At 53.6% G+C, this 26,618-nt stretch overlaps 2 protein-coding genes across 3 annotated transcripts; one reads left to right on the top strand and one right to left on the bottom strand.

Annotated features, from left to right (window-relative positions):
• The first annotated feature begins 7,920 nt into the window (after positions 1–7,920).
• LOC120495683 lies at positions 7,921–13,711 on the top strand. Its single transcript, XM_039695457.1, has 5 exons — positions 7,921–9,092; positions 9,281–9,406; positions 10,031–10,289; positions 12,796–12,905; positions 13,580–13,711. Exons 1-5 carry the CDS (start codon positions 9,087–9,089, stop codon positions 13,592–13,594), a joined length of 516 nt encoding a protein of 171 aa, XP_039551391.1. The 5' UTR covers positions 7,921–9,086; the 3' UTR covers positions 13,595–13,711.
• GLYCTK (glycerate kinase) lies at positions 13,559–20,043 on the bottom strand. Of its 2 annotated transcripts, none has more exons than XM_039695455.1 (5): positions 19,902–20,043; positions 17,590–17,975; positions 17,066–17,217; positions 15,098–15,273; positions 13,559–14,494 (listed from the first exon to the last, which is right to left on the bottom strand). In XM_039695455.1, exons 2-5 carry the CDS (start codon positions 17,874–17,876, stop codon positions 13,589–13,591), a joined length of 1,521 nt encoding a protein of 506 aa, XP_039551389.1. In that variant the 5' UTR covers positions 17,877–17,975; positions 19,902–20,043; the 3' UTR covers positions 13,559–13,588. The 2 variants fall into 2 exon arrangements, with proteins under 2 accessions (XP_039551389.1, XP_039551390.1); XM_039695456.1 differs by having other exon boundaries at positions 19,869–20,027.
• Between the last annotated feature and the right edge of the window lie 6,575 nt (positions 20,044–26,618).

Below are 26,618 nucleotides of genomic sequence, written 5' to 3'. Positions count from 1 at the left end.
ACCTCCCCCTGCAGGGGGAGCTCGGCGCGGGGCGGGAGCGGGCGGCGGGGCAGGTGCGCCAGCCTGGGCTCGGCTGGAGCGGCGCCGGGGCTGCCCGGCCGGTACCGGGCCGGGGATGGGAGCGGCGGAGCCCGGCGCGGGGGTGCTCCCGCCGCTGCCGCTGGCCGGGGGCGCTGGGCCGGAGCCGGGGTTGGATCCTGCCGAGGGGGAGGCGGCTGCCTGGCCGGCCGGGGCGGGAAGGCGCCGGCATGGAGGATCGGTGGTCCTGGGGACCGCTCGGGGTGAGGGGGCTTCTCGGTGCGCCCGGGGAGCGAGGCCGGGGGATGCCAGGGGCTGGCGTGGGCGTGGGGCGGGTGCCGGCTGCCCGGCGGCAGGTGGATCCGGGGAGGGACACCTCGGGGGCACCCCTCGGCCGCTCGCTGTGTCCCCCATTTCCCCAGCGCTCGCTGCTCTGGCCGCCTTGGTGGGGCCGGGGGCGCCTGGGGCAGAGCCCACTCGAGCGGGGAGCACCCTGGGAGGCAGGAGTCGTGTCCGGAGGGGCCGAGCCCTTGTCTCCTCTCCCCGCAGAGCCCCGGCCCGCGAGAGACCGACTCCCTGTAGGTTCACTGCATCGTCCCGGGTGGCCTCGGTGGGCTGTCGGGGTGGCCGGTGGCTCTCCGGGGATGTGATACGTGTGACACGGCTGAGCTCCCTGCTCCTTTCCCGGCTGCCGCCTCTTCCCTCTGCAATTTTTCATCCTCCCATCTCCACGTCTACCTCTGCAGCCTCTGGTTTCTTTTTTATCCTTCCCTCTTGTTTCAAGATCCGTGGGTTTGTGTGGACTTTTTTTCCAGCCCACTCTCCTCCCCCCTCTCCTGTTTTCTCATCCGTGCTCTCGCTCGCTCGAGCCCTCGTCTTTGTTTCAGCAGGGGGAGAAAAAAAAAAATTGCTTCCCTTGTAAAGTTGGCCCTGGCAGAGCGAGCCCCTGGAGAGCGATGCTGCCCGGGTGGCGCGGGAGCCAATGGCAGCCCCTGGCGCCCCAGAGCCGCGGTCCCCAGCGCGGGGGGACAGCCGCTGGCCCCAATAAATACCTGCCACCTCCCGGGCAGGGCGGTGCTGGGATGGCCCAGGCTGGGGGGCACTGGCGGCCTGACACAGGTACCTCCACGGAGCTGCTTTCCCCAGGGTGGGTTTTTCTCCCGGCATGATTTTGATCACGGGCCCCGTGTCTCGGTTTGGGCATCTCTGTCGCTCAGGTCTGTGTGTGGTGCTGGTCCCCGGCGGTCCCGTGGGGCTGGGGGCCCTTCAGCTGGCCTGGGGTCTCAGGGGGCTTGGGGTCTCAGGGGCTTGTGTTTCAGGTGTGTGCTGCTATGCCCAGGTTTGCCTTTGTTTGGAGCAGGGACGGGGATAAGGAACCGGGGGAGGAGGGGGGGGTTGGTCTTTTATTTTCCCTTTTGCATGTGTCTTTGATACCGTCCCCAGGCGGGGATCCCATTTCCCCGAGCCGCCTTTGCTCTGCGTGGCTCCTCCTGCTCTGCTGGGATTCACAGCAGCCCCAGGTAAGCGGAGAAGCCCGGGCTGCTCTGCGCTTCCCGCTCCCGCAGCGCGGGCAGGCGGCCGGATCCCGGCTGCGACCCCCGCACGGAGCCGCTTTGTGGCTGCCTCTGGCCTCGCCGGCTCGGGTATCGCCTGCCGGATGCTGGCGGCAGAATCTGGCCCCTTGTTTATAAGCGAGGGAGTAGTTTTGTCCTTATCTCCATCTGCTACGGAGGCCGGAGCTAAAATTTCAGTGGGATGCCGTGGATCACCCCGGGCGGCAGCCGGCGTGGGTGCTGCGCCCAGGAGAAGGTGTGGGCACCCCGAGGGGACACAGCAGCCACGGCTGGGCTCTTGAGGACCACGGGTTTAGCCATGGATTTATTGTCTGGTGTCTCTGTCTCCCCTCTGCTCTGTCTGGCTCCTTCCTCATCTCTAGGCGGGCTCTGAAAGGCAGGGGAGAGGTGATGCTGGCTGGGCAGCACACAGAGGGCATGCGGGGTGTTTCGGGGGCACGCACACAAAACACCCCCTTCCCTGTCCCCGGGAAGTTGTTTTCCCAGGATTCTCCTGCGGCTTTGGGCAGCCGATGGTTTTGACCAGCCGCATGAAGCCGGGCGGAGCGGGAGCGGAATGCGAGGGCACCGAGCCCCGTGGGGAGCGCGCCGGGCCCCGCGGCTCCCCGGAGCGGGCACGGCCAGCTCCACGGGCTGTGCAGGCAGGAATGACGTGTGCCGTGACGGGAAGGAGGGAGGGCAGGGCACGAGCAGCAGCCTGGCCGCATCCTGGGGCCCGCGTGGACATCCACAGCACGAACAGAGAGTGGGGAAGGGGATGAACAAGGGATGGCGTCTCCCTGTGCTCGGCCCTCCGCGCTGCTGAGCCCAGCCCAGCTGCGGCGAGCCCCTGCCTGCCCTCTGGAAGCCGTTTGAACTCGGCCACAGGGAGAGAAGGCCGGGCGTAGGGTTTCCTCCCCCCTCCCCCCCCCTTTTTTTTTCTTTTTTTTTGTGTGTTTTTACACATGAGACATTCCTGAGTGGATATTCGTTGCCGGGGCCGGGACGCCTCCTGCCAGACAAAACTCATGAGAAATAGGGGAACTGGTTTGGGATTTTTTTTCTCTGGTGTCTTGACCCTTTGAGTTATTGAAAAGCCAGCTGCAGCTCAGCCCTGCACAGCGATTCCCATGTCTCCAGCCAGTCATTTTGGCTCTGTAGGTGGCTTGCAGAGAAGTCATTGTGAGTACAGGAGCAGCAGCTCACACTGTTGTGGTTTCTGTGGCAGGTTACATGGTTTTGTCTCTATTTCCTCCCTTCCCCAATTCAGATGTGTAACTATCAGAATCATCAAAGTGTAAATTATAAAACAAAAAGCTGCTGTGACATAGCCACAACCCTGTCCTCGGTGAGGTCAGCCTTTGGAGCTGGGAGGCCCAGAGGAGCACCCTGCCCCTGGCCCATCTCCTGTTACCATCCCATCACCTGCTGGCCAGTGGCAGGGGACGGAGAGGGGAGTTAGGCAGGCAGGGGCTAGGTGACCTTGTGAGGTCCCCTTCGTCCTGCTCTGCTCCACCACCTCTCGTTTTTGTCCGGGCACTCACTGTAGACATCTCTGAAAGCTCTAATCTGCAAAGCCCTGGGGGGCTCCACACTGCGCTGGCTGCTATTATCCCCGAGACAAAGAGGGACAGGCAGGCAGATTACCTTGGCCTTTATTTTTTCAGCTGGGAGCAAAGAAAAGCCTTAAATGAGCTTGCTGCCAGGGAGGGATTGACGGGGCAGAGCCCCCAGTGCCCTGCACTCCTTCCTCTCCCCAGATGCCGGGACCCCCCTTCCCATCCCTCCTGCTGTCCGCTCGCTCCCTGCGCTGCTGCAGAGCCCCAGGGCGAGGCAGGTTTTGCCCCGGGGCTCCCCTGCAGTGTCTCGGGCCATGTAGCACCTGGGGCTGGCGTGGCCAGGAACGAGCCGGCGCTCACACACACCTCGTACCCACATCCCTGTGCCTGCTGCTCCATTTCCAGGCCGGAGCGGCGATGGGCTCATCCCGCACGGCTCAGGGGCTGCCTCCCACCCAGCCTGGCCCCGTGCCGAGACGGCCCCGCCAGGTCCCCTCCATATGGTGCCCCTGGCCGGCTCCCAGCACGGGGCAGGTGCTCTCGTCGGGACTACACAAAACCCCATTGTGGCATTCCCTTCCCTTCCCTGGCCAGCCCCAGCACCTCCTCCTCTGGCTGTCCTGCAGGGATGTCCCCTGCTGTCCCCTCCCGAGCAGCCCCGCTGGCTGGGTGATGGGTGGGCTGTGTCTCCCGGCCGCTGAAGTGCTGATGGTTTTATGCCCAGCACTTCATTATGGCCCCGGTGGCCAGGGCCATGTGCTGGCGAGCGGCGCTGGCTGTGACCCCGCCGAGCCCATGGCAGCAGCACAGCACACGTGGAGTTTAATTATTGCCTTTCTTCCTCAACAGAGTACATTGGCTGACCTTAATGCAATTAATTAGGGCTTAATCAACTTCTGGTGGCTCAGCACAGCACACAGTGATTCCTACCTTTCCAGGAGGGTTTATAAGAGGTTAAAGCAGTGGAGGGGAGGGTGTGGTGTTGTTTGTGGGTTTTGTGGGGCTGTGCTAATAAGTAAAGTTAGTGAGGTGTTGGGGTAGACCTTGTGTCCTCCCAGGCTGGGCTTGTTGCTGGAAATTCTGGTAAAGGCAGGGGAGAGGTGAGCTGGGCTCAAAAGCTGTGTCTGAAGTGATGCTTCACAGAAGTGCTTGTGTTGCTTGTTTTGGCATGGGTGGCTTGTGGTGGGAGTGTGACTGGGTTGTGCATTCAGCAGCTGCTGGTGGGTGGCTCTTAGCTTTGCACCCAGAGTGCTGGAGGTGATGTGTGGGGACCCCTTTGCCTCCTGGAGCAGCTCTCAGCCTTGGACACGAGAAGCTGTTGGTCACTGACTGTTCCTGAGCAAGAGGGAGGCTCCTTCCCCTCCCTGCCCAGCAGCATTTAAAATTAATAGCTCTCATTAATATAACAGAATGTCCCCTTGGGCCCTTGGCCTGCACCCCATGGCTCCTCTTGCCTTCCTTGCTGGGTGCCCCAAAAGCTTTTGGAGCCCCTAAAAAGGGCCCTAGACACAGATGTCCAGCATAAAGACTTCTTTGCATGTCTTGTGTTTCCAAGCCAGCAGGCACCTGTTGGCACAGCTGGTGATGGGTTGTCCTTGGGCTGCTGGGGATGAAGTGACTCAGCCTTGGGCTTGCAGAAAGCCCCTGCCAGGGGAGGTGACCCTGTGCAAGTGGTGGCATGTCCTGGTGTCACCTGTGGTGATGGAGGCTGAAACCATGGCATGTCCTGCTGTGTACCCTCACATCCTGCATGCTTTGTATCCCCTCTGTGCCATCATCCCATAGCACTTCCTGCCCCACAGTGGCATGTCCCCCTCTGTCACTGTTTCTTTGGGTCCCCACGTCCCTGACTGTGCCACCAAGCCCCCTCGTGCAGGCTGCCCAGTGCTGGGACTGGGATGTGGCAGCAGGAGCTGTGCCAGGCACTGTTACTGCCTTGTTTGCTTCAGTGCCAATTCATTAATATCAAAAAGCTAATTAGGATTCCACAGCCCTTCCCACCCAGCCCTCTCCTTTGGAGGCTGGAGGATACTTGTCTGCAGGATTTTGCTGCAGCCCTGTGTTCAAAGGAGTCACTTCTGCTCTGTCCCATCCCGGTGGTTTGTGTCCCTCTCTCTGTTCCTGGCTAATCCATGTGCCTAAAGCCCCTCGAAGCCTGGCAAATGGGAAGTGATATTTGCCAATAATCCCTCTGCTCTCCTGGGCAGGCTTCTCATATTACAGGTTTATTAAAAAAAACAAAACCCAGGCAGCAATAACTGTGGCCCCAGGGAGAGCCCAGGCACAGATTGTTCCTGGTCAAACCCCACCTGAGAGGAGAGCCCAGGCCCAGCCCCATCTCCTGGAGCATCTCTAGGCAGAGCCCAGCCCCTCTTGCAGGCACAGGAGTGAGCCACAATCCTCACTCTCCCTAGGGAACAAGCAGGATTCCCATGAGTCACAGACTAAATCCAATTTCTCCCCTGAAAGGCTGTGGGATAAGCCCTGCTATTGCTCACCAGGGCTGCCCAGTCCGTGCCAGCACCCCCTGGCCTTGGCACCTTTCCCACGGCTGGGCAGGAGCAGCTCCTGCCCTGGCATCTTGCAGGGACAGGACAGAGCCAGCACCACCTGCCTGGCACCTGCTAGGACAAACACAGACTCTGCTGCTGCTTTTTTGCTTTGCTTTGCAAAGCTTTTGAGGAAACTTGCCCAGAATTAGGGATGCTGTTTGCTGTTTCTTCCAGAACAAGGTAGTGGTGTTGTTCCATCCTTTCCCAAAGTCTTGTCTCCTTGAGAATGGGTTTTTCCCGTGGGAAATTCAAACCACTAAATATGTGTAGCTGGGGGTGGGTTTTTTTGTTTTTTTTCCTGCAAAAAATATCAATTTCCCTGCAAGGAGTCTCACTTCAGCTCGAAACATTTCATTGCATGGACTGGGGGTTTCCTTCTGGTTTTAAGTCAACATTTCCCCTCAAAATGTCACTCAGGGAAAGCTGCTTTTTTTTACAGCCAAAGTCTGTGATGACATTTTAAGTGGAGAAGAAAATTGCTGCTTCGTTTCAAAATGTCAACTTTGAGTGGGGTGGGCTTAGAGTTTTGTTGGTTGGTTTTTTTTTTTCATTCCAGTGTTTCCCAGGGGAAAAGCAAAATGGTTTCATTAGACTAACTGTTGCCCCCCCATCATCTCCAAAATAAATGTTTGCCTTTTTTTTTTTTTTTTTTTTAACCTGTTTGCATTTTTGTAGCAGGGAAACTTTTGCCAAGAGAAGTTGTGCTCCAGTGGGATGCTGCCTTGGGAAAGGACAACCCTGCTGCATCCAAACCTGAGCCCTCTATGGCAAATTCTCTGCCACCAAACTCCAGTGAGGACCTGTGGGAGAGACTCCACTGCTGCTGCCTGGCCTTGGTTGCTGTGGGAAGGATTAACAGCACATCCAGGTTTTGAAGCTCTCCTCTTCCTGCTTTCCCTCTGCCTTGTGCTCCTGCTTTTATTTCATACAGCTCTCCTCGAAAATTGCTTGTTCTAGATTAGGCTGGAGACTGGAGTTATCTTCCTTTTATTTATTAGGGTAATTATACCTAATGATTCACATGCTCGGGGAGAGTAATTGCTCCCAAATACAGCGCTGGCAGTGTTCTTACCCAGCCGGGGTGCAGTGATTCACAAACACATCTTTTGCTACAATTCATCAGCTGATGATCCCGTAATTGCTGACTTGGTTTGGCGCGGTTAAGGCGCGATCGCGGACCCGGCGCTGCCCTCCTGGTGTTGGGTTCCCTTGCTGGTGCAGTCCCTGGGAGTGCCTCCTCCCTGCCACCCGAATGCCTGGCACCACTCATTTCCTGTCTGGGTTTTGCTGGGGATTTTGGTTGGGCCAAGCCCCTCAAACTGTGGGATTTGTGCTTTTTAAACAGTCACGGTGCGTAATGTGGCAAATTCCATGGCACAGCCTGGCCGAGGGAAAGCCAGGGCTGTTCCTCTCCTCAGTGGGAATGACCTCTCCATCCTCCCAAAAAGTGGCAGAGGTGTGGTTTGACTCTCATCTCTTCACAGCTCTTGGAGCAGATGGATGAGAGCCTTGGAAACCCTGATGAGGAAACCCAAACCCGGCAGGTTTTGCTCTGAAAGGAGTTTCTGTGTGGATGGATTCCCCCTTTCCTGGGGTCTGGCAGCCCTCTGCCTGCACTGCCCGGGGAGGGGAGGCCTTGCCTCGGGACTCCTGCACCATTCAGCGTGGGCAGGGACATCCCACGAGGGACGATGTGCAGAGTCCCCCCTTCTGCACTGCTCCAGCCCCTGCAGAAACCTGGGCACTGCGGGTGGAGAAGGCAGAGTGGGAGTGCTGCTTCTGGGAGTGTTTTGTAGAGTGGGGATGCTCCCAGTGCTACCCTGTGGCATGGAAAGGCAGCCTGAGGTTTGAAATTCCTCCTGCTGCCCTAAGGGGAGCCCAGGGTGATGGCTCTGGGGTGTCTCAGCTCCTCTGGAGCTGCTTAAGACAACACTGTAGTGCTCAGCTGGAGGCTGCTGGTCGGCTGTGCTGTCTTGGGCCAGCAAAAAGAGTTTTTTGGTGCTGTGTGGCAACCAGAGAGTGTATTGGTACTTTGTTGGGAGGGGTTTGTTGTTTGGGTTTTTTTGTGGGGGGGTCGGTGTGAAGTTTTTATTTGCTTAGTTTGGTTTTGGGTTGGTTTTTTTTGTTTGGTTGGGGGTTTTTTAAATTTTTTTTTTAGCTAGAAGACCCTTTTCTTCTCAGTCTGGACTGCATGAGCCTACACCCACCACCCATCCTCGCCTGCCCCAGGCACTGCTCCAACTCTCCCATCCCGTGGATGCCAGAATCACTGCCAGGCTGTGAGAGGAGGTGGCACAAACAGCCCTTTCTGCTGGCCACCACTTGGCTCCATCCCCAGCACTGCCTGGGTGGGCTCCCAGGGGAGCCTGCCCTGGCTGTCCCCCACCCCTGAGCATGGTGTTGTGCCACTGCTGCTCTGTGAGCGTTCATGGGAGGAACAGCTCCCTGCTTTCCCTCCACCCACATCCACCCCCTTACAGGAGGATCCACGCTTGTTCACCTTAGTGCCTGGCCCCCTGTCAAGAGCTCCTGCAGGCAGCCAGGAGCTGCTCCTAGTGGGCTGCCAGGGGATTTGGGATCTGACAGCTGGGTGCTGACAGCTCCCTGCAACTGCTGCCTGCAGCTGCTGGGCCCTGCTCTCGCTGGTCAGGTGGAGAAGGATGCTCTGACCACCACAGGGAGGAGGCTGGCTCCCTTTTCTCCCTTCACCAGGTGTTGGTGATGGTGTTGGAGGGTTGTGGTACCCACTGCCCTGGTGGGGCTGGTAAAGCCTTGGGGACAGTGGTGGTACAAGCAGAGGGATTCCAGGCTGGAGGAGCTCCTGCAGGGTGATGCTCCCCGATGGGCACTGTGAGGGGAGGAGGTGTGGGTGCTGCACAGAGCAAGTCTTGTCACAGCTCCTAGCAGGGAGTTGGGATGGGAGGCCCTTGTTAGCTGGGAGTGCTGGGAGCAAGTGCTGACACCTCCTGGGGCTTCCTCTGCAGCAGCTCGGGGGCCTCCCAAGCTTTCTCCTGGCTGACACATCGCCTCTCCTCCCTGTTTGATGCAGGGCTCCTGTGTCTCCCCACAGACCCCACACAGGGGCTGGGGGGGATCCTGGGGCTCCCTGGGGTCCGGCTCCATCCCAGCGGGGCCGTGGCAGCCCAGGCAGAGGGACTGTCCCGTCATCCTCCAGCACGGAGCATCTCCCAGCCTGCCGTCTTGTATGGCTTTTTATTCCTATGTGATTATACATCCCACTTCATATAGGGATTGAAGCCGTGCAGTACGCCGGGCTCCTGCGGCAGAGAGCAGCCCCTGTGCCACGGGAGCCGGCCCAGGAGGAGCCACCAGAGCTGTCCCCAGGGTGCTGCAGGGACTGCTGGGACTCCGTCCTGCATCCCAGGCTCCCCAGCCCTCTTGGGATGCAGGTGAGGGGTGCCAAGCTGCTTTGGGGTGAGGCCAGCACAAGCCCACGCCTTGCATTGCACCCCGTTGCAAGGGTGGGCCTGGTTCTGCACCACGTCTGCTGTGAGAGCCCCATGACTCCCTGGTGGGCTCATCCCTGGGGAATCTGCTGCTTTGGGACTATCCTGGGATATGCAGCATCTGTGTGCAGGCACTGCCAGCAGCACAGGGGAGGAAGAAGAGGAAAAAGATGCTGAGGAATGGCCACGACAGCAAGGGCTGCCCCAGGCACGATGCTCTTCAAGGTTTCTCAAGAGGCCTCAGCCACTCTTTCAAGGTTTGTGTTATATCTGTCACATTAGCGAAAATGGTGAAAATTGTGGCTTGTGGAGGAGATGAAAGGCAGCCCCTTCCAATGCCTCCATAAAGGAAGGGCCCCATTAACACCTAGTGAATTATTGGCCATTAATCAGGCTCTGTGCAAAATAAAACCATCCACATTTATCATTATTGGATCCTTAATGAAGTGATAATGGGAATGCTGGGGAGCTGTGATATTAATGTCTTCTAAGAGGCAAGAGCAGAGCCAAGGGCGGCAGCCAAGATTTTTAATTTACTGCCAGAAGCTCGTGCTGTTAATAACGCTGTTACTTCTCCCGGCCGTTAGCACTGTTTGGCTGAGAGCTGCCAGCTTAGGAGAGCAAATCAATCCTGAGCATACCCAGACTTTGTTCACCTGCTCCCCACACAGCAGCTGAGCATGTTTTTGCCGCCCAGTGTCCCCTGCCCATGTGTAGGGATATGGCCAGGGAGCTGCTGGCCACCTTCACCCAGCTGACTCCTTCCTGAAGGCTGGCTGGTGTAGAAAGTTTTGCTTTTCTGATAAAAAGCAAAGGGACTGTGACCATCAAGCCCCAGTGTCTCTTACTGTCCTCGCTCTCTCTGTGACTTTTCTCCTCAGGCACGAGCCCCCAGAGCCAGGGTGGCGTGGAGCTGGTCCCAGCACAGCCCACACACTGGGGTTGCTCCGTGTGACTGCAGCCACACTCTGGTGTCTTCATTTGCACAGCTCTACTCCCATGAGGCCAATATCCCATCCAGGACAGCATGGACAAGCTGCAAAGCCCTGCTCAGCTGTGGTGACTCACTTGAGTTCCCAATGGGAAAGTCATTGCTCCTGCCAAGCCCTGCCAGCCCGGAGGCAAATCATTACCAGGCAGGTAAGTGATGTTCTCACGTCTTGAGATTTGTGTTATCTCACAAATCCTGCTAAACCTGGACAGTGTGGCCCCATGTTGGCTCATGCATGGGGCCTTTTGACCTTTTGTGAAGGGACTGCAGGTCAGAGGGAGCTGGCCTTGGGCTGGAGAGATAGCAGACAATTCCCTGCTGAGCACTGTGCAGAGGAATAAGATGCTGCTTTGTCTGTGAGGGCTGAGCACACTCCAATGCTCCTCTTGTCCCTAGGTAGAAGTTGCACAAGGTCCACCAAAGCAACCCCTTGGAAATGGAGCTTTGAGTTATCCAGGTAGAAGCATCAGAGAAGTATTTCTGTGGCCTGGGTGCTCTTGCTGAACCTCCCCCTGGCCTGTTATCTCCTCATTAGGAAAGAAAGGACAAGAACAAAAATCCATATATGGCAGCCAAGCAAAGGTAGATGGGAAATGCACTTCAAACAGCTCCATCCTTTCAACAAACCTTTTATTAGACTTCTCTCCTCCCCAACACACACTCTTTAATCGTTATGAAAAGCCACCATTCAGGAAGCAAGGACACTGCTTGGGCTACCTGGAGTAGGCATTTCCCAGGAGAAGCCAGCCAGCACTAGCCCAAGATCCTCTGGAATTGACTGGGAGGCAGCACAAGCAGCAGCTCCAAGTCCAGGGTGGTGCTCAGCAGTGTGGCAGGGCTGTGGGCAGGGGTTTATGGTGGCCCTGTGCCCAGGCTGGCACACTGAACTCCTGCTGAAGTGACCCTTCTGCCAGGCACCCCAGCCCAAAAGCAGAGTCACTCTGCATTCCACTGGAGCAGCATGGCCCAGGGAGTGCTCAGCACGTTGTGGAGCCAGCAGGATGGCCCAGGGAGGGGACAGAACGTTGTGGAGCCAGCAGGATGGGCCAGGGAGCGCTCAGAACGTTGTGGAGCCAGCAGGATGGGCCAGGGAGCGCTCAGAACGTTGTGGAGCCAGCAGGATGGGCCAGAGAGTGCTCAGCACGTTGTGGAGCAACAGGATGGGCCAGGGAGGGCTCAGAACGTTGTGGAGCCAGCAGGATGGGCCAGGGAGGGTACAGAACGTTGTGGAGCCAGCAGGATGGCCAGGGAGTGCTCAGCACGTTGTGGAGCCAGCAGGATGGCCCAGGGAGGGCTCAGCACGTTGTGGAGCCAGCAGCATGGCCAGGGAGGGTACAGAACGTTGTGGAGCAGCAGGATGGCCCAGGGAGGGCTCAGAACGTTTGTGGAGCCAGCAGCATGGCCAGGGAGGGCTCAAAACGTTGTGGAGCCAGCTTTACCCAGTTGTCCTGGCTGCAGCCCATACTTGTGGCTGTATCACTGCCCATGTTAGTGCCCCATGGAGCTGCCCTGCTGGGCACGGAGCAGGCGACCTGCCAGCGACCTCTGGAGAAAAACACCCGGCACAAAGCAGCTTCTCCTGCACAACCACCCCCTGACATTACGGGGGCACAGCGAGCTCTGTAACGCTTGGCAGATTTTCCCCAGCAGATCTCAGAGCTGTTTGCCACTGTGAGCAAGTTCAGGCATGTTACAAAAGACCTTCAGACTCTGAGGACAAATGAGATGCGTGGATGAGTTTAAACCACCGGGCAAGACTGGGGTTTTGAAATTCCCAGGGTTGTGCCTTATTCTGAGCCTGGGCTGTAGCCCAGACAGTCCAGCTGCCAGCCTGGCATCGACACCAGGCCCCATGATGGTCCTGCTGATATCCCTACTTGTTAGATACTGGCTTCAAAACCAAAGTAGGAGGTTTTGCATCCTCCTCAGAACCCCACCCTCTGATCCACCTTGAAGCGGGGTGCAGAACAACTGACTGTTCAGTGAGACACCACAGGGTGTTGGCACAACGGTGTATTTATGTCACGAGATGAGATCAGCCACACGGAGTAGGTCGGTCTGTCTGGAAAGAGTCTGAGTCAAGCGTGTCCTATTACATTAGAGCTGGTTTTTCAAAGGAGCTCAGCTCCCACTTAGGCTCTGTAACAAACAGACGGATATTCAAAAGGAGTTGGACGTGCTGGGTCATACTGGCTGCTGAGCTAAAGCCCTTTGAATACCCAGCCAAACCGTCAGTGTGCCTGTTGCTGCAGGCAAAGCCCTCCTGAAATCCAGCCCCACTGTGAGCTCCATGTCCTGGGAAACCAAGCTCATCTCTGCTCTCCCACATACCACACTGCAGTAGGTGACAAAAACGTGATGACCACTGTGTCCTCGTGCATGTGGGGGAGCAGCTCCCTGTCAGAGCACAGCTCGGGCAGATATGCCCTTTGATCAGCTCAGCAGCATGGGTCAGGAGAGCTGAGCATGAAGGTTTCCTTGTCTTTTGTTCTGTGGAATTAGCAGAGTTAATCAGAATGACAGCGACTTCTGCCTCAGTGCAGAGGAAAGGTCAGTGGCTCAGGCTGGATGCACGACAGTTTTCTAGGCAGCTGGAAAACAGCACCATGAAAGCTCATAGCATACATGCTGCTGGCACACAGGCTCTCCCAACAGGCACCAGCAGGGAAGATGTTACTGTGGAGGAAGGAGGCTGGAGGAGGACTCCACACAGCTGGCTTGCCACTGCACTTCATTCATCCCCATCCTTACACTGTGCAGTGAAGGTATGTCATCCTCTTTGTCACTATGCACTGCTTATGTCACCCAGCCAGTATCATGAACTTCTCTCTGCCAACGTGCTTCCTAGCCACACTCCTGGGTGTACATCCTGCTGGGCCTGGTCTCTGTCATCTCAGTACCCTGGTGTGGGAAGAGCTGTAGGGCACTGTGCTGGCATGTGGAGCAGGTGCTGGGTGTCCCCTTCCCACCACATCCCCCCAGCAGCTCCATGCTTCAGGTGAGCAGGCCTTGCTCTTACTGCTTTTATATCCATCAGTGACTGCAATTTGCTGCAGTGGACCTCTAAAACCCCACTGCTGAGCTGCTCTTGTGCTAGGGGCACTGGAGGTGCAACAGTGCAGCCAGGGCTCTCTGTGGTAGCCCTGCCATGGCCTCAGCTTCCCTACGTCTCTTAACTTAACTATATCTGAAGCAAGCCTTAAATCCAGTCTCCTTGTTTGTAATGTGACCTTTTACCTTCCTCTGATCCCACCAATTACAAGTGCTTGTTTTTTTTTTACTGTGGACGTCCACTCATGTGTCTAATTAGTGGATTCTTTCTGTCAAAGACACTAGCAGCCTCAACAGTGAGCCCTAATTTAAGTAGTTTGCATTTGTCCGCAGCATTGGTGCTTTAATTTACTCCTGCTCCTAATTAAGTGCATCTGGGTGTCTGCAGAGGGAGCTCTCATGATCTCTCCATGGCTCTAATTAAAATGGCCTGGATGTCCATGACGTTGGTGCCTGTCAAGCCTGTCACCAGGAGGTGATGCCCACCTTGGAACTGGCTGAAGAATGTGTAGGAGTCATTGTTCCTGAGGAAGGCCTCCACATCCAGGCCCTCCTGGAGCGCCTCAGCCACCAGCCCTGGGCTGCAGAAGGCTCCTGCTGCCTCCGTTGGCCCATCCTGTCCGTCTGTCCCCCCACTGAGGAAGAGGATCTCACAGCTCCCCTGGGGGCTGCTGGCTCCTGTGGCCTGAGCCTGGTGCAGCCCCAGCCCCACACGCAGGGCCAGCTCCTGGTTTCTGCCTCCCTTGCCGGTTCCCTGGAGCTGGACCGTGGTTTCTCCTCCAGCCAGGATGCAGACTGGTCTGTCGGGCCCTAACCCTCGCAGGGCCTGCAGGAACTCATCCAGGTCCAAACCTGGGATCTGTAGCTCTGCTGCCAGCTGCAGGACATTGCCCCTCAGCTGGTCCCCCAGGGGCCCTTCTCCGAGGCTGGCGAAGGCCAGGCAGACCAGCTGGATCAGCTGGCAGTACAGCGTGGCAACACGGCCCACCTCGCCACGGACTGCTGCACTCAGGAGCAGAGCTGCATAGCCCAGCCCCTCAGCCTGGCGTCTGGCCTCTTCCAGAGCCACCGTGTTGGACCCAAGGATGATGTTGGAAACGTGGGAGTAGTTTTCTGGAGCAGTGGGCTTGGTGGGAGAGCTGGAGAGGACCATTTCCACTGACTTGGGCAGGTCGTGCAGCAGGTTGTATTTGGTGAGTATCTGAAGGCAGTCTTGGACACTGTGGGAGCTGGCAGCAGTGGGGCCACTCGCTATGATGTCCAGGGGGTCACCTATCACGTCAGACAGGATGAGACTCACCACCTATGGAAAGAAATGCCCACAGATTATTGCAGGTGACCACAAAAGCACACTGGCATAAGCACTGCTCTGAGTGCCATCCCCACACCAAAGCGGGTGGAAACAGGGTAGGTCTTCACCCATTTTTATTTTATGGCCCAGTGAGTGTCACCTTGCCCTTCTCAAACCCACAGCTTTACAGTCCCCTTTGAAGCTGGACTATCACGTTGGAAGATGTAACCTGTGACACTGCACTTGTCAGGCCCAGCCTAGTGTGGGCTCAGCAATGGGACATGCTGAGAACAGCCCCCAGGGGAGCCAAGGGTCAGAGCCAGCCTTGAAAGCACTGTGCTGAAGCACCAACACTTGGAAGTGCCTGCTGGGTGTGGGCTGGGATCTGCAGAGTGGCATGATGGGATGGCTGATGTTTCCCAAGTCTGAATTCCCACTCTCCCAGCTCTGTCTCCCTGAAAGTTTCGTTACAAAGCGAAATCTCAGCCAGAGACCTCTAAAACAGTGTGCAAAGTTGTTCACTCAGTATGGACAAAACCCCTGCAAGTTGTTTAAGCCTCTATTTTGAGGGTAGATGGGTGATCTCTGGGCAAACGGGGGCTTTCCCTTGGTTACCCGTGCAGGATGTGCCAGCTGGGCCAGCCCTCCACCCTTCAGCACGGACAGAGTCTTCCGGACAATGTTCAGCTCCTGTATGGCAGCTCCTCGGGAAGCCAGCATCTTTGTGAGTTTCTCCTTCTCCTCGAGGAGGATGGGAGGGATGGGAGCAGGCAGTAGGGCTGATCCACCCCCTAGGATGCAGAAGAGATGGCAAGGACATCAGGAGAAGGAGGACAAAGGAGAGCAAGGCTTTAGCCTTTTCTCTTCCCTCACCAGCGTCTGGAGGGAAGGCAGAGGTGACTGGGGACCTAAGCTAACATCTCTGGAGAATTCAGTCATCTTCAACAATGGGTTTTAATCACTGCTGTCCTGCTCTCTCTGCAGTCAGCTACACTTCACCAGGCAGTGTGAGCCTGGCTGGATGGGGCACCACCAGCCTGCAGTGTGGTGGGCATGACAGAAGAGGGGCAGCAGCTGCCCTCACCTCTGCACTGGGCTGCAGCTGGGTCCTCACACTGATATTCAGGGGTTACCTGGGTGGGGGAGCAGGGAGATGGCCTCCACAGCTCACACAGCAGCCAGTGCTGTGCTCATGGGGACACTGCCTGCTTTGGTGGCTCCATTTATTCAGGACAGAGTGTAAAAACACTGGCTAGGGATGCAGCAAGATTGGAAGCTGCTGAACTGCACTCGTCTAGGTCTGGGAGGAAAGAAAAAGGGGGACAGTAATGCAAAGGACAAAGCACACGCTGAGTCCAGGGTGATAGCTTCACTGGTGGGAATTCTGTCTGATACAAGCAGGCATTGGAAATGTGGAAAAGAAGGCAAGGTCCTAATGGAAAACTGGAATGGATGGAAAATACAGAGGAGAAAAGAGCAAGGTCTGTGCACAGAGTGAACGTGCACAGAAGTACAGCTGAATACTACTGTCAAAATGCAAAGCCTGCTCAGAGGTTTGAGACAAATCAGCATCAATAAAACATGATGAGCAAGAAAAACAAATGCAAATGCCTGTGTTTCAGTCAATAGCCAGGGATCTAGCTGAGAGGCAGGAGCAGTTGGGGACCGGCTGCTGTGTGGGAGGGCACATGCATAGGTAGTCACAGCCACGGGGAGATCCTGTACAGGCTCCCTGAAAGGCTGAGGAGTCTCTTGGAGATCCCTGAAGCCAAAAGACAGGAGGAAGCCCAGGGGAATCCCCAGGAAGCACAGCTAGCTTCCAGGCACTTGGGTGTTTGCCTAATGGCACTGCTCTCTCTGTACTGGATCAGGCTTCAGCATCTCAGAGGAATAAACACTGAGCAGAGGAGAACAAGCCTTTCTGCAGAGCTGCTCCAAGCCCCTGCATGCTTTTGTCCTGTGACAGCCACAGAGCTCAGGATGAGGTGATGTCACTGCATCCCTCAGATGCATCTTCTCACACAGCCCTGGATCTGGGGACAGCCTGGGGGCCACCAGCCAGGCCCTGGGGGTGTGCAGGGCTGCCCCTCAAGGCATGCAGCTTACTCTGTGGTACCTGGAGGCCTCATTTCCACTAGCTGGGAAGGAGCCAAGCCCTGGGAAAGGTCAGTCCCAGATCTCAGCTTGCAGACTCACGCTCCTGCACAAATGCAGAGCATGCAAATCTACCAAGTGCTTGCTTCCACAAGTCTGTGTCCCCAAATGTAAGGAGGGGGCAGGAAGAAAGTGTCTCCTTGCCAAGAGGTGAGAACAGCTGCCAGGCTGTGCCCAGAGGTGCCACTTCACTGTGGTGGCACAATTGCAGGACCCAGCCTGTGCAGCTCAGCCTCTTTCCAGTGCTGGGAGGCAGTGTGTCCACTGCACTGTGCTCTCTCTTGCTGCATGCCTGGAGAAAGGATGGCAGAAGGGAGAGGAAAAATCAGAGGTGCAAGTGTCCTTGCTGAAGGGGCTGGCACAGCACAGCACTCCCTTGCTGCAGGGTCAGGGGTGGGCAGGCAGCATTCCCTGGGATTCCCACACTACCTGAGATGAGCACAAGGAGCAGGTCATCTGCAGTCAGACCCTCAGCCAGCTCCTGGATGGCAACTGCTCCCTTCAGAGCCTCTGCATCTGGGAGGTTGTTCTTGGCACCTTCGATGACCTGGATTCTGCTGTGTGGCTTCAGCAGCATCTCCCTGGTGAGGTAAGAGAGGCAATTCCACCATGGATCTGTGCACCCACACAGGCAGCAGGCTGTTACCTGCAGGTGCCTGGTGTACCAGTGGCATACAGTGAGTGACCAGGACAGGCAGATGGCCTTTGCTGAGTGCCTCTTCCCTACAGCCAGAGAGGCAGCACACACAGCACAAGAGCGGGGCTGCATCACTGGTGTCACTGGGATGTGATGGTGGTTGAAGATGAGAGCGGTGGGGTGGATGGGGTGGGCATCAGAGCAAGGGCAGCTCAAAAGGATTTAGGGTGTTCATAGCAACATTCAACAGAGGGAAAATCTGGCAGCCTACACCCCTCCTTCCTGCTCCCCAAAATTGTCCAGAAACAGTCCTTACTGCATTCCTGCTCGCTGCAGGCTCTCCTGGATCCCCAGCGGCACATTGATAATCCCCCGAGTGAGGTGGTCTCCCAGGATCTCTTCTGCTGCTGCAGCCATCCCCAGCACAGCTTTTCCAAAACCCACCAGGTACAGGTCCCTCTTCAGTGGAAAGGCCTGGCCCTTCACCAGCAGCTGAGGGCACCCATCTCCCTGGAGCTTCAGAGCCCTCCTCAGCATGGGAGCGGGGCGCACGGTGCCCAGAGCGCCACGGAACAGGGACAGTGCGTGCTCGCGGAGGGACATGGTGCACAGGCTGCCAGGGCCGAGCCACTCTGCCTCGTGGGGTGGGCTTCTGCACTCCCTGCAGTGCCTCAAGGGCTGAAACAGCCAGCAGCCTCCAACCTGCAAGGGAAAGGGAACATTTTTGCTAGTAGAAGAGACAGGGCTGTCACAGAAAGAACAGAGAGGTCAAAACATGAACCGTGGAACTCTAGCTCCTGTTTCCCCTAGATTAAGGTGCTACACAAGCAGCATTTTCTAACTTTTCCCCAGGCAGGAGGAAGGGAAGGACAGTGTCACATTCAAACTGTCAGCTTGTGATTCCCCTGCAATCTCATCACCTCCTGCAGGGAAGGTGAGCTCTGCCAGCCAGCTTCTCCATCACTGTAGATTTGCCACTGGCAAGCCATCATTTCTATTTGCTTAGTGTTTGTCACCTTTCCAAACTGTGGAAGCTGCTCTCTGTCCTGGAGAGAGCAGGGCATCTGGGTGGAACAGCTTTTCACTACATTAACTCCCTTCCCCATGCTAGCCAAATGCTGATCTCATCCTCTGGCTGTGCATTGCCCCATGTGTCCCTGCAGCATCAGACACAGAGGAGAAACAACAGCCTTGCTGGCTGCCTCATCCCTTGCTGCTGGTGGCCACAGAGAGACCAGTAATGAGGTTTCCTCACCAAACGGCAAATTAACACAAGGCTTAATTTACCTTTCTGTTTTACTCCTCATTATCCATGAAAATCACATTTAGAGCCCAAATAAGAGTTCATATCCAGGCAAAATGTCTGTGAAAGCTGTGTCTGTGAAAGCCCATTTGAGCTGCTCTCCACTGAGCATTAGCATTATCTGCAACAGATCTGTGCATGGACCGAAAGATCTCAGCTGCTCAAGGGCAGATACTTGTCTTGACAGAGGAAAGGTGGCCCCTGCCAGCACACACACATCTATTCCCTCCCAGCATTTCTCCTTCCTTCTGTTAACTGGCAGCAAGTTCACTGCTGGTTTCTGAGGATCAAAGATCCTTGTGATCTGCATCTCTCCTGCTCATGGCATTTAAGGCAGGGTGCCAGGAGGCTGAAGCAGCCAGGGCAACACACTTGATCACAGAGCCATTGAAATTCCCTGAGAATTAATCCTCTCTCAAGTAAGTGGATGTGTTTTGTGTAAGGGCTTTTTAAGGAGAGCTCAGGAGTCCAGAGGTCTCTCTTTGTCCTGACACTCCCTAGCATTGCAAGGTGTTAATCATTAAGCTGGACAAGCTTTTCAACAGCTTCTCTGGGTCTAAATCTGCCTTATTTTTCTGCAGGGATGCAAAAGATCTACACAAAAATCCCCTACACACCTTCTCAGGCATTGAAACTTGAGCACACTCTGAAATCTCAGGACAAGGGACTTGTAGGTAAGGCTGTACAGAGAATTAAAAGTTTGTCAGAGAAAACCCCAAGAATTACTGAAGTGGGAAAAGACCCTTAAGAACAAGGCTAGCAGTAAACGATTCATTGCTTAGGAGAACAGATTTTAAAGCCAAAAGCCAAGGCAGATTAACTACCTGTGTGCACTCCCTTTAGGTGCTGGTCAGAAGCACTGGCTTTCCAACCACGAGGAGACAGGAGAACAAAAGACAGGGTGCCCTGACCACTTTGTTACTAGGCTCTTAAACTACATGGCAGCTGATGCTGCCAGCAGTTGAAACCACTGACCCCACTTCAGTGAGGGCCAGAGTAACTGTGCTGACCGCAATGGAGTCAGCCCTGCACCTCTCAGGAACTGAGATAAGCATCTCTGCTCCCAGCAGGTCTCTGACTCACCTGGCCCTGGGCACAGAGCAATCAGAGGAAGGTGCTACAAAGCAGAGGTGCATCACACCCCAGGTCACCTCGTCTGAGCTGCAATACAGGGTTTGCAGGAATGGCTGGAGAAGAAAAGCTTAAAGGGAGCCAGGGGAGTTTAAGAAAATAAAGCCCCAAAGTTTTGAACAGGCTTTGTCTCTGCCTTGATGTTTCTGTGCACAGCTCACCCTGAAGCCCGGGGAAATGGAGCACAAGCAGACCTGCAACCGTGGCTCCTGTCACACGTGCCCTCCTGGCAGCCCCGACAGCTCCAGCTCCAGCTCCAGACACGACACAGCAGGCCTGAGCTCTTCAAAGGCAATCCTCTCCTACTGGAGGTGGAAAAACTAAATGCCAGCTTAATTCATCTGGCACTTGTGTACATACTGCTAATGCTTACTCTGGAAAGCATTTCAGTACAATAGCAGGCATGTAATCTGTTTTCTGCACTCTGAACTCAGATTATATTTTAACCATGGAGGCCTGATCCAGAGTCTGTGGAAGTCAGCAAGCGTCCTTCCATTGCATCTCAGGATTTTGGGGTTCACTGCCTGGCACTGATCTCAGAGCACAGGTGTAAAGGCAGAGTAAACACAGTGTAAAACCCCCTTGCAGTCAGAGGTTATCCAACGTTATACCAGTGCAACAGAGAGCTGAATTTGGCACAGATCCATCTGCTTTGGATGTCTCAGTGTGTGACTCTGCTCCTTGTCAGCTCTGATTAGACACACAGGATCACTGGAGACTCCCCTTGGAATGGGGGTGCTGCTAATGATACCACAAATCCCTTTTTATGTAATTTATTTATACAGTCTCAGGCACTGGGTACCAAATGTCATCAGGGAACAGCTATAAATCAGTGCTATGAAATCCACTGTAGATATTAACAAAAAATAAAACTCCTACTCATTTTACTAAGGCTTTAAAAACAAGATCAAGAGAACTGAATATCACCCCAAAACACAGGCAGTGTGGAAAGAAAAATAACCCAAATGGCAGCTCTCAGGCTCCCTCCCCAGATGGTGGGTTTAGAAGTGGTGTAATTGCCTGTTAACTGCTACATATTGCACAAGGGGAAATTACACCCTCACATCCCTGCGTTTTCCTCTTCCCACTGCTGGCTGTGAGGAATCTGGGCTGGGAGAAGGGGTTGATGATGTGACTCACATTACTTCATGCACTAATCTTAGTTTCTCAGGAAAATCACTGAAGGATGAATGAGCCCTCTTCTACATGGATATAAGGTGACAAGCTATAGGCACAAGTGAGGTTCAGGTTTCACACCTTCCCTTTGTCCCTGCCTGGGATAATTTGGAGTTGGGATATAGACAGTCTTTTGAAAAGTTTCCTGTAAGTTCGTATTAAGCTTAGGATGAAAATGATGCTAAGAATTGCCTGTTCCAAAGAGAGCTGGAGGATTGTAAGGGGTTTAGATTAATCCCCTTTAAATGAAAACTTCCTCAGCTTTCATTCATGAATAATCTACACACTTATAATAATCTACACACACCATTATAAGCCCTTTCTTCAGAGGGCTCCTCCTAAGCCTGTAGAAATTTCCACTGTTAGCTCTCACACCAAAATGCAGCAAAGCCCCAACTTCTCATTTTCACTTTCTCTGGGAAAGAAGGAGGGGAAGGAGCTGGACTGTGATAAAATACAGGCAAAATGCTCGTTTGCATTACCTTTCATTAACTTTTTAATTAAAGCAATTCTGCAGGCACGGAGCCAAAGTCAGAGTGAGACAGAAAGAATCCAGCAGCAGGGGCAGAAATGTGGTAAAGCTGCCAAGTAAATTGGACAGTGGCAAGAGACCAAAAGCATGGACATAGCGGGGCAGAGTCTGAGCCATAAACTTGGAGGCACACTGGGGAAGAAAACAGTGAGCAAATGAGCTGGCCATGCCCATGCAGTGAGAAAAATGAGCCAGCACCTCACTCCATGGCAGGCACTTGAAAGCTAGAAAAATCCTCCTTTCCAGTGGCCAGTCTGCCATCACTGGGCAGAGCTGAGCTGTTCCAGGTGCTGCAGTTGGAGGTTTGTTCAAGGATTTGCATCTTGGGCTTGTGGTTTTTTTGAAGTTGGGGCAATTGAGCTTATTGCAGGCCAACTCAACCACACACACATCCTGAGCATTTCAGGTGCTGTGAGATCAGAGGATGCTGTGCCAGAATGCATGATTTAACTGAGAACTTCAGGGACCTAAGTTACTTTAGCTTCAGAGCTGTCAGGATGCCTCTGGATTTCCTCCAGGACTTGTGGCTGGCCCACCTTGTACAGGGTCAACTTCAAAATCCACGAGGGGCTAGGAAAATATTTGAAATAGCACTGGATCAAACCCCAGTTGTTGGAGGATAATTTTGAGCTCAAGCTCTAAGAGACAGATTACAGTAGTAAACTCCCAGACACAGCAAGTTTTAGCAGTGTCTCTTGCTCCTCGTTTTTCTTGCTGCGTGACTTTTTTCTGGCCTCTCAGCATGTAAATTACTGACAGACTCACCAAGGCTCCCTGCTTCCATTTCTCCTGCATCACCAGGGGAATTTACCTATGAAGTACAACAAAGTGGAGATTTTACTGCCTTAAACTCCCCCGTTCCCACTTACTGACACATCTCCTCTATCATTTGATATATCAGCTTTAATTTGCCTGGTGAGCCCTGCTCAAACCCAAGCTTGCTGCTCCACATGGTCCCAAAAGCATTACAAGAAAATTTTCCAGGAGATGCACTAAACCCAGGAGGGAAACAACGCACTGAAGGCTTGTTCCAAGTGACTATTCTGGGAGGATTAGATGGGGGATTTTTCAAGACTAATCTCTTTAAATGAAAATTTCAGAATTTGATTAATTTTTTAATCTGCACATGGATTTGCATAAAATTACTGCACTGCCTCATTCACATTTAGCAAAAGAGAAAATGTCTGCAGCAAGGATGGGCAGCTGTGAAGGGTCCAGTGCACGAGTGGGTGTGCAGGGACAGGGTGAGGGGCCCTTTGCCCCCCTCACTGCAGTGCTCCTGCATCCAAAAGTGGGAAAAAGTGGGAGGGTGGTCAGCAGCAGTATGATGAGACCAGAGGGTTTGCCAGGCAGGCAAGGGAGAAAGTAGGATGGAGCCTGGATACCTTTGTTTTAAGAATATGCTGAGCTCTGGGAAACCCAGGAGTCCTAGTTTCCAGTACATGGCTTTCTATATGTTGCTTGGAAAAGAAATATGTTGCTCTCGTGACTGATTTACTCACCAGGAAAGTGTCAACAGGGTCTCTTTGCCTTTGATGGGGAATGTGGCTTAAGGCCAAACACAGGGAAGATAAGTGTTCTATTCAGCATTTTATATATATAGATCAGTATCATTAGCAAAAAAAAATTAACTGGATTTGACATATGCATCTTACTAGTTTTTCTAGGTCACACTCCCTTCACTCCCTATATACCTTTTGGAAATGATTTTCCCATGCTCTGGGGATTGCAAGGAAGAAAAAATTTTCACTAAAAATTCTTCTGTAGCTCAACACAGAACACTACTACCCTGAAGCCAAGCCCATGCCAAGTCTACTTCCTTTCATGCTGTAATTTCTCAAGCTCCCTATTCTGAGTCAACTTGCCATCAAAGATGAGAGTCATTGAAAATCCAGGGAAGGATCACAGCATTCTAGAGAAGATGAAAAGCTGCGAGCCTTGAGGACTGGAATAGTAGAAAGGGGTTGAAATTCAGTGCTGCGAAATACAAGGTCATGGTCTTTGGGATTAATAGCAGAAAATTATGAGCTCCTCAGCTGGAAATAACATAAGAGGAGAAAGAGCCAGGAATCTTAATCAGTCACAGGATGACAATTACAGCTGCCCTCTGGGCTGAGACAAGAGGCTGTGAGGAACGTGGAAAGCAGCAGATGTGAGCTGCCTGGACTCTGCTGAGGTGTTTGACATCATTCCTGTGAGCACGCTGGAGGGCGGGTGGGCAGTCACAGCCAGCCCCTCTGGACAGCAGCCTGAGCACGGCTCAGAGGGCAGAAAGCAGTGGCTCGGGGTCCAGCTGACATCTGGCAATCCACAGGGACTCTGCTGGTGTTCGTGCTGCCCCACGGCTTCATCAGTGACCCGAGAGCAGCACAGAGTGCTCAGTTTGGGGGAACTGCTGATGGAGGCACCTTCCAGAGGAACCGTGATGAACTCAAGGTGGGGGCCCACAGAAACCTCAGGACATGAGCAGGGAGAAGTGTGAATTTCTGCTGCTGAGCAAGCACAAGTCCCTGTATTGTGCAGGTTCCAGTGGTATCTAATACAGAAATGCATAGGTAGAATAACTGCATTTGATCGATATTACTCAAGCAGCAATTAAACGTTTTTTCCATTAACTAATTTTGCAGGGGCATTATCCATAATTCCTACTTAATATGACATTTTTCTGGGAGATCCAATTATCCTGCCAGCTAAATTCCAGCTTGGTATAAACTGACAAACTAAGTTCCAACGATTAGGAAGAAAGGCAGAAGAATAAAAAGGAAGTGACAAAATATCAAATCAACAACCCACGGTGTTATACAACTCTAAAACTTAGCTAAGTATTGTAGGTGTTTTGAAGTAAATTGTCTTATGATGTTATTGGTGAGTCACCTCCGGGCCCGCAGGAGATAATCCAGGCTCTGATCCTGCAATTTAGAGTGTGCAGGAGGCACGACATTCCCAGCTTTTCCAAAACCTCTTATCACACAAAAATAAATCAGTTGTGGGTTTTGAACTGGCCTAACAAAGGGGCAGCTGACCCCGAGACCCTCGGGAGGAATGAGGGTGTGTTTTGGTATCCCTGGATTCCCATGTGAAAGTCTTACTTTGTTTCAAAGTAATAAAGGTAAATCATTGTGAGGAGCCAAACCCACGGCACTGTGAAAGGATGAGATCACCAAAAGTTAACAGGGAGCTCCAGCAAGCAAACAGCGAGGGCAAGGGCTCTGAGAAAAGAAATAATTAACTAGATCAGACAAAAATAAATGCACACAAAATAATTCAGCCCGTTTGAAGGACGTGCAGAGCTTTAACAGTCCTTGGACTTGCTGAGGTTTGACCACAGGAGGGCAACAGGATCCAAAAGCAAAATCAAACTATTCTGGACACCTTGAAAGGAAATGCAATTAACGTTCAGGAAGGCATCTACAGTTTAATTTTTTCTTTTGATTGTGTTTCTGGGGGATTGAAGTGACAAGATCTCCTGGTTTCTAAATTTAAAATAGCAGAAAAGTTTGTCAGGTGAGATTTTCACAGCTACTCTTATACTCCAGCTTTATAAGGTAAGAAATACACAAAAACAGGCACACTGTCATCAGGATTTGTGACAGACAAAAGCAGTTCCAAGGTGTGTGTACTGGAACAGCATCCTCAAAGCCACGCTGTGTTTGTCAGATGTTCAGGTGTGTGCTGCCCACCTTTACCTGGGAGCCTGCGTGGGGCAGGAGCATGGTGCTACAGCTGTGGTGCTGCTGCAGCACTGCCAACAAGGCTTTAGAGGAATAAAGATTACTGGGAAATAAAAATGTGCAGGGGATGGACTGAGAGTAGGAGGGCAAAGGTGAGGGAGTGATCACAGTGCATTTGAAAGGAGGGGGAGCTGACTGATGCTCCCTGAGGCTGCTGCTGCCAGGCTCTGCCTGCACAGCACAATCTGTGCTGGAAATGAACCCTGAGGCAGCGAGTCTGTGGTAAATAGGTGTGATTTGTGCTGACAAAATTGAAACAGTCATCAACATCGATACAGTAATTAATGTTTGGAAATCATAAAACAGTTAAAGGTGTAATGCCAAGAAAGAAAGGGAGAGGAAGGGCTCCCCCCCTTCTCCTGCAGATGTTCAGAAGAGGAAGAAGCAAGAGATAACTATTACTAAATTTAGTTGGGAGAGAGGAAAATTTGGTCGGACCCCAGTAAAATGTTAATTATATGAGATTTATTGCTTTAATGTTAGAACACAATATTGGCTTATAATGTACCAGCTTGGTGCACATGTGTAATCCAAAAGGTGAACTACAGGACACCGAGGAAGAGGAGAGGCCTTCCTCAGAGAAGACCCCCAAAGAGTGGTACAACCCCCTAAAAAATGGTGGACCATGCGTGGTAAAGGTGATGATGAGGGTGGAGATACAAGTGTGACAAATCGAAAATGGGAGGAGATGGTGATGACACACAGCATAAAAGGGGAATTTTGGCTTGGCAAGCTGGTACATGAGGTGACAGGGGTCAAGCCCTGCACTCCGTACCCCACGTGGTATCAGAACCAAATTATCCCTCATTTTAACCAAATTATATTGTCAATATTTCGAGTGCATTCTATTTTACATATATTAAGCTACTTCATTAAAATTGCTGTTACATTTAACTTTGTTTGGGGTTTTTTTTTTGGTTGGATAATTGGGCAAATATAACAAGTCCAATCCGTGACCCGACACCACCGTGTCACTCAGACCATGGCACTGAGCCAGCCTTTCCTTCAACACCTCCAGGACACTGACCCCACATCTCCCTGAGCAGCCCGTTCCAATGTCTAAGCACGCTTCCTACGAAGAAATTCTCCCCGATGTCCAACCTAAACCTCCCCTGGCACAGCCTGAGGCTGTGGCAGTGGTTAGCTGGCCAAGCCCCGCCCGGCTACACCCTCCTTTGGGGGAGCTGCGGAGAGCGGTCCGCTCAGCCCTGAGCCTGTAAACACCCACAGCCGCTCCCCACAGGCCTGCTGCTCCACACCCTTCCCAGCCCTGCCGCCCTTCTTTGGGCCTGCTCCAACACTTCAATATCCTTCCTGAACTGAGGGGCCAGGCCTGGACGCAGCCTCAAGGTGTGCCCTCAGTGCCAGGACAGAGACAGTCAGTGCCCAGGACAGACAGTCAGTGCCCAGGACAGACAGTCAGTGCCCAGGACAGACAGTCAGTGCCCAGGACAGACAGTCAGTGCCCAGGA

Source organism: Passer montanus, unplaced genomic scaffold (assembly GCF_014805655.1).
Source record: "Passer montanus isolate IOZ18808 unplaced genomic scaffold, ASM1480565v1 scaffold9, whole genome shotgun sequence".
Classification (NCBI taxonomy): domain Eukaryota; kingdom Metazoa; phylum Chordata; class Aves; order Passeriformes; family Passeridae; genus Passer; species Passer montanus.
The sequence above is the reverse complement of the archived record's forward strand: the minus strand, read 5'-3'. Positions and strand labels throughout refer to the sequence as shown.

What these genes read in the sequence shown, in the direction of transcription:
- LOC120495683 (XM_039695457.1), top strand. An exon ending in GCCTCAGCCACTCTTTCAAG is followed by an intron (nt 9,407 to 10,030) that starts GTTTGTGTTATA and finishes TTTTCTCCTCAG; the next exon opens with GCACGAGCCCCCAGAGCCAG. An exon ending in GGCAAATCATTACCAGGCAG is followed by an intron (nt 10,290 to 12,795) that starts GTAAGTGATGTT and finishes CTCTCCCAACAG; the next exon opens with GCACCAGCAGGGAAGATGTT.
- GLYCTK (XM_039695455.1), bottom strand. Translation starts at nt 17,876, where the DNA reads ATGTCCCTCCGCGAGCACGCACTGTCCCTGTTCCGTGGCGCTCTGGGC. An exon ending in GCTCCTTGTGCTCATCTCAG is followed by an intron (nt 15,274 to 17,065) that starts GTAGTGTGGGAA and finishes TCTGCATCCTAG; the next exon opens with GGGGTGGATCAGCCCTACTG. An exon ending in AGCTGGCACATCCTGCACGG is followed by an intron (nt 14,495 to 15,097) that starts GTAACCAAGGGA and finishes TTCTTTCCATAG; the next exon opens with GTGGTGAGTCTCATCCTGTC.